The sequence below is a fragment of the Lissotriton helveticus genome, chromosome 1_1 (genome assembly GCF_964261635.1).
Source record: "Lissotriton helveticus chromosome 1_1, aLisHel1.1, whole genome shotgun sequence".
Taxonomy (NCBI): domain Eukaryota; kingdom Metazoa; phylum Chordata; class Amphibia; order Caudata; family Salamandridae; genus Lissotriton; species Lissotriton helveticus.
This window is the reverse complement of record NC_136057.1, coordinates 226891288-226898417: the sequence shown is the minus strand read 5'-3', so window position 1 is coordinate 226898417 and position 7130 is coordinate 226891288. Positions and strand designations below refer to the sequence as shown.

The 7130-nt window shown below is 43.4% G+C and overlaps 1 protein-coding gene across 1 annotated transcript; it reads right to left on the bottom strand.

Moving 5' to 3' along the window:
- Positions 1–1647: 1647 nt before the first annotated feature.
- On the bottom strand, positions 1648–4528 carry LOC144760828 (olfactory receptor 5I1-like). Its single transcript, XM_078646554.1, has 2 exons — positions 3641–4528; positions 1648–1677 (listed from the first exon to the last, which is right to left on the bottom strand). The coding sequence occupies exons 1-2, from the start codon at positions 4526–4528 to the stop codon at positions 1648–1650; spliced, it is 918 nt and encodes a 305-aa protein (XP_078502680.1).
- Between the last annotated feature and the right edge of the window lie 2602 nt (positions 4529–7130).

Genomic DNA, 7130 nt, shown 5'->3' with positions numbered 1-7130 from the left:
CCCACACTGAAGAGCTTTAGAAGAGATTTATTGGCTGGTACAACAACTGCTGCAACTGGGACCCCCCGCCATACGAATTAGGATGTGCCTACCACACTGGCGGGCGCATCCTGTATTTTAACAATGTAACCATGCGGTGCCTGCCACCTTGTACATGCAACTGTAGGGGGGTACCATAGGTACCCCCCACGTGCAGCTCCCAAAGGCATTCACCGCCTGTCTTTTTGAGGCGGCACCGCCGCCAAAAAAGACATGTATCCTGATACCCACGGTGGTGCCTGCACTGCAACGCCCCCGAAGCCCCATTGTACCTGGTCCCGCAAGGCGGGCGGAAAAAGCCCGCCTTGGGGGACCACAGCCAACGGTCTTTCCATCCACCGCAGTACCTTTCCCATTCCCACCGCCATCCTAATTTGGCGGTGGAAATATTTAGGGTGAAGGTGGGAAGTCCGCCACTGCTGGGCCGGCGGTTCTTACCGCCGGCCCAGCGGTGGCAGACTTCCCGCCATTGTAATCGGCCCGATAGATATCCTTTTGGCAGTAGAGACACAGGCAGCTGGTACAACAACTGCTGCAACTGGGACCCCCCGCCATACGAATTAGGATGTGCCCACCACACTGGCGGGCGCATCCTGTATTTTAACAATGTAACCATGCGGTGCCTGCCACCTTGTACATGCAACTGTAGGGGGGGTACCATAGGTACCCCCCACGTGCAGCTCCCAAAGGCATTCACCGCCTGTCTTTTTGAGGCGGCACCGCCGCCAAAAAAGACATGTATCCTGATACCCACGGTGGTGCCTGCACTGCAACACCCCCAAAGCCCCATTGTACCTGGTCCCGCAAGGCGGGCGGAAAAAGCCCGCCTTGGGGGACCACAGCCAACGGTCTTTCCATCCACCGCAGTACCTTTCCCATTCCCACCGCCATCCTAATTTGGCGGTGGTAATATTTAGGGTGAAGGTGGGAAGTCCGCCACTGCTGGGCCGGCGGTTCTTACCGCCGGCCCAGCGGTGGCAGACTTCCCGCCATTGTAATCGGCCCGATAGATATCCTTTTGGCAGTAGAGATACAGGCAGCTGTAATGTTGCCACATGACGGACCAGCCTCCGGAAAACACTAAGCAACAACACTGCTGTCATTTGCGGAGCAGAGCTAGCAGCAAGTGTGCTAAGGATAGAAGCCCAACTATCTGAAGAAAAAGGATGAAACGGAACGAGCCCACAGTAATGAGCATTCATGGAAATAACAAGCATTTGCAATGTAATAGGACTCGCATATACACAAGCCCTATTGCATTGGAAACAGGTGTGCGGGCGGGCAAGAATGCACGAACGGGAGTGGGGGGTGCGAAGTCAAGGACTGCCGGAGGGGGGAGGAGGCACAAGAAGAAAATAGTGCTTAGAGTAAAGGGGCCTGTAGCCATGGAAGGATACAAATTAGGACATGGCCCTCATGAAGAGGGACTAACAAGCCTAAAACCAATCGGAAGGCAGCATTTAGGACCTAAGCCAATAAAAAGTATGGGCGTAGAGTGGGCGGAGTGTGGGCGGAGCTTCCACAAAGCTTCCAGACTATACCGAATACTGCGACGCTAGACTCAACCTTATTATGGTAATTCAATTCATATCTGTTTCATACTGTTTTCTAAGGACCAATGTGTATGGATGCCTTTAACTTCTCTGTAATTACATCCTTAAAGAAAGGAATCTTGCAAACAACAGAGTTCAGAAAGATGAAGAGGCAACCCATACTTTGTGTTTTCAAGTGTGTGCTGTGAAACCAGGTAATATACAATATCAAATGTTTGTTCTTTGCCCAAATATGGAAAAATGAAAAGAAACTGAAGGCACAGTTCATTGGACAGGTCCCACATAAGCTTGGTAAAAGCACAGTTTGTGCACTACTTTAAAAAACAGAGTACTACCCACATGCTTGTTAAAATGCAATGCTTTTAGGCCCTTGAGGCCGCTTTCAAATAACACAAAACCACACAGACACAGCCCAACAATGTAAAATAAACATAATTCTATTTGTGACCTGAAAACTCAAAGGAACCTGTTGATGCAGCTTCTTTAATACCTTGGCTATAGGGACTATGGTGTAAGCAAACTCTGCTGCTGTATGAAGGAGCAGCTTAGTTGACTTCATAAATATACATTTTTGGGCAACTTTCTCCACTGTGACTAGTTAGTGCAGGAATAGATCCAGACTACACAGTAACAATACATTCATTACCCCCGGTTCTTTCCTAGTATCTCAAGGCAGAGTGATGCTGGCATTCAATAACTGAGCACAGAGCACCCAACTATATGTATATTTATTATGTCATAAGTCAAAAATCTCCATTAAGTTAGTCTATGTAATTTGTCGTAGGAACAGATCAGCAGGAATGCATTAAATCCCACCATCAACCTTTAGCCTGATACAAAAAGGTGTAATGTGGTGCAAACATATTTTCGGCAATGCACATCCTTGACATGGGGTTGAAGTGGGCTGGAACAAGGGATTTGACTAATAGGAATTTAGACAGGCAGTGAGTTCAATAAAAGAAAACCTTCAGTCTCCACTACATGAAAATTCATCGGTGAACTTCTTACATCAAGGTTAATATCTTGTTTATATCAACAATTATCTTACAGCTTCTAAAACATTATAAAACTGACATTGCATTATTTAAATAGTTCCTATCAGTTAAATATATGGTGTATTGTTCACTAAAATCTTGATACTTGCTCCAACTGTTAGAGTCTTTGTAGACCCAAATTCGGGGAGCTCGTATAACGTATAATACCATGACAATTTAAGGAGGTCATCTAAATCAGTTTACCCAAGGCAGTGCTTCTGTACCCAATCGAACTGAATCAAAGAGAACCAGACCCAAGTTTAACATGTGTGGATCTACACCTGGCAAAACAGTCGCTGAAAGGGGAGAGGCTGTGGGAAGAGGTACTGCTTCGTCTTGTGCTCCCCCTCCAGCACCACAGAAATTGCTGCTATCCATGCCTCAGCCTGTCAAAGCAATGGATAGCTATCTGCCCATTTCCTCTACCACTAATGACCATCACTACCCCAGTTGACAACGAATTACTGCTCAGAGCAGCAGTAGTGGCTTGTGCAGGTAAGAGTGTTGGGGCGGGTGGTAGGAATTTGACAGACGTAATGAGCTAAAACTGATTATTTATTTGATTTTCCCTCGTCGTCTTTTGAGTCACCCCCATTCCACCTCACCTCTCTTACCTGCATGGGACACTCCTGTAAAGCAGGGAGTAAATGTCAGTTAAATATCGTTCAGGATCAAGGAAGACATGCATATTAACACATGGCATTACCAGGCATACAATGGTATTCTCCAGTCGCAGAACTATGTCCTATAATAGCTTTGTAGAGGTGTCGAGATACCATCAAGAATCAGGGATTTCAGATCCCTTGTATTCGGCCACTTAAATTCAGGCAATGCACAGTGATGGCCCAGGCAAGCCTGAACACAGATCATCCACGACTTGTGTTAATATATAGGAAATGTCTTAATGTCTACAGAAAGGAGGCTTCCTTCTCTGTCGGGTCTTGATGGTTGCAAAAGTCTCCATCATTGTGTTTTAAATGTCCAACTCAATATCTTCCGTACTGCTTCTTTAACTTCATTGTTTCTCAGGCTGTATATAAGAGGGTTTAAAGCAGGTATCAAGACAGTGGGGAATACAGCAACCACTTTGTTCTGCCCCTCCGAAGTGCTTGAATTGGGGAGTATTTCCATCAAGAAACCACTGCCAAAGAAAAGAAACACACAGATCAAATGAGAGGTGCAGGTCGATGCAGTCCGGTGTCTCCCTGCTCTGTTACCAATCTTCAGGATGGTGATAATAATGTATGAGTAGGAGACAAATATAATAAGGAGAGAACCCATGACTACAAAGGAAGCAAATATAGAACGGATCCATTCATTAATCAAGATGTCAGTGCAGGATAGCTTTAAGAGCACAGGAAAATCACAAACAAAGTGGTTCATAACATCAGGACCACAAAAAGATAACCGATAAAGACAGATTGTATGCATTAGAGAGTGCACAAAACCACCTATGTATGACCCTGCAACCAAACGCAAAAACATACCATTGTTCATAATGACTGTATATGTCAAGGGGTTACATATTGCTACATAGCGGTCAAAAGCCATTGCTGCCAACAGGAAGGATTCTGTGCTAGCAAAGGCACAAAAGAAAAAAATCTGAGCAATGCAGCCAGAGAATGTGATCATCCTTTCCTCCGAAAGAAGATCAGCCAGCATCTTGGGAGAGATAGTAGATGAAAAAGCTAAATCCAAAAAAGCAAGTTGGGTGAGGAAAAAGTACATGGGTGTGTGGAGCTGGGGGCTGAGCCAGACAATTACCATAATGCTGCAGTTACCCAGCAGAGTGAAGGTGTAGATTGATAAAAACAGTAAAAAGAGCAGAACTTCCAGCTCTGGATCATTGGTGAATCCCACGAAGAAGAACTTGGTCACAGTGCTTTCATTTCTGGGCATCATGTCTTTGGAGGATACAGTTTGTCTAAAAGAAAGACGACATGCAGCACATACATCAACTTTGATATGGTACTTTTAGATATACACACAGTAAAACAAATGTCTGTGAAAATGTGTATTATTCAAAATAATAAATCATCGTAATATTTATAATAGTCAAGGCCCACAGAATAACTCATGTCTAGATTGAACAGGATACTCTGGAGTACAGTAAAGTATGATTAACATCATGGCTGGGAGGGGGGCATTTAGGAGGATATATAGCCTGGCAGACTTACTTGGGTTTTCACCTCAGTGCCATTTTTCTTTATGATTATAGTTCATGAGTCATTGCAAGTGATCACAAGCAAAGTCTATGTACCATATTGATCTCAGCAACTGGGCCCGATGGCTACCTCCTTTTCTTGATTAGGTGCACTGGTCAATGTGTTAAGACCGTCAAGTGGTAAATGTTCCTAGATTGTCCGGGTGTCAGTGGTTTTTCATAACATTTCTCTTAGCATGACCCTCTTGCTTTGTTCAGGTGAGAAGTATCAAGAGCCAAGTGTTTGATGTAAAGAAAAATTAGGCTGTTCGATTGCAAAGGTCATGCAGTATCACTGCGATTCTTCTAGATGCAGAAATCTGTTCTGGGTGGATAGATATATTGAAGCAATATTGGGTGCCCTAGCCAGTTGATCAGGACCACTTCCTGACTTAAATACCTGGTTATATGTTTTTATATTTCTACTTCTGTTCATTTATATTTATTATTTACTCTTGAAATCAGCAATTTTGTTCGTGTAAACATAAAATGGGTTCGTATTTTTCAGTATGTGAGCAATACACACTCAAGCACAGAGGAAAATAGCTTTTGGCACAGTTTACATTGCCATACACATTCTAGGATAGTTGTAATAGTTGGGTATTAATTCAATATTGATAGTTCATGAATGACTAGATCCCACGTGAGTTTAGAGAATGAGAATGAGCATTTAGTTTAGGGGATCCAGTGCAAAAACTGTTGATACATTCAGTCAATGTTGAAATCACCAGCAAGCACAACCGACCAATAGTATTGTTTTTAGGTTGAGAGTAAGCGTATGTCCACTTTTATACCTTAGTATTCCTCTCTTGTGGGCTGAAAGTCATCCTCCTGCTTTTGATTTGTTTCTTTCAGTGTCCTTTAAAAATCCTTGCTTGCTAGTGGTCAGACCTGCCTATTTGCTCCTCATTTTCTCTTCTGTTCCTCCAAGGAGCAGGGACTAATGATGGTATAATTTTTCTTTGTCCTTTTTATCCGTTCTTTGGGGGGCTTTTTTTCTTGATTTCCTTCTCGTGTTTGACGATGCTTCCCTTTTCATTTGCAGAACATTCTTGCTCTGAACTTATCTTTGCTGCAATGCTGTTTCTATAAACTGGGCTGTAAATCCCTCACATTTACAACGCCCTTGCCCCAATCTCTGTGCTGCCGGGCCTTGCCCTGATCTGCTCCACCCTTCAAACTTTCCTGGCCTCGGTCATTTCCTCACATACTGACTGCTATGTTCAAGGTTTCCACCGTGAACATGAATTCACTGTAGGGTGACCAGACTTCCTGGATTTTCCCGGACGGTCCTGGTTTTTGGAGAAGTGTCCAAACACTTTTCTCTAAATTGAAGAAATGTCCTGGTTTTTTGGCATTGCCTGTGTTGATTAAAGAAATCTCCCAGTTTTTAAGGGAGGGTCGGGTGAACCTACACATTAATCGCAGTGTTATGCAGGCTCACATTTCGCCCGGCCCTCTTAGAAACGGGAACAGAAGTTCAGTTATTTAATCTCTCCTGCTGTGCTACTTCCCCTCATTTAAGCAGCTTGGCAGCTTTAACAAGGTGTGAATCAGGGCTGCAGAGGCCATAGGGCAGCACCAGGCCCACCCAGCAGCCGGACCCTTGAGCTCTTAATGTGAAAGGTAATGTGAAAATACATATTTTCTAATAAGAACAAATTCCTAACCATACCCTGCTTGAAACCTATGGTTTTATCAGTGAATATATATATGTATGTATGTATGTATGTATGTATGGAAGGAAAATGTCCCGAGCAACAGCTCCACTCCTATCGGGGTCTGTGCGAGTTCCGGGCGCCGGGGGCCCAGTACGTAAAGAAGGAAATTCCGCTAGACAGTCGGTAGCAGGAAAGAAAACTCGCACACCAGGGTTCGTTTTGCTGAAAGGTGTATTTAGTGGCGACGCGAAAGAGGACCAACAGCTTTCCTGATAGAGCTGAAAGACAGACTTCGGCAATTCATAAGTTACACATAGTAATAGCTCGACCTGGCACCATTGTCTTGCATTTCAAATTAAATGTTAAATAATGCATTTATAGCAAATAAAAATGAACATATAATCAATTATGTATATATATATATATATATATATATATATATATATATATATATATATATATATATATATATATATATCCTTGATTGTCTCGTATTCACTCCACTCCAATAGAATAAACAAGCGTGGACCCAAATGTTTGTACAATTTCTTTATTTAGCCATTAACGCCATTACGCGTTTCGGGAGATCCCTCCCTTGATCACATGACATATATTCACTGAAAAAAACATATGTTTCAGA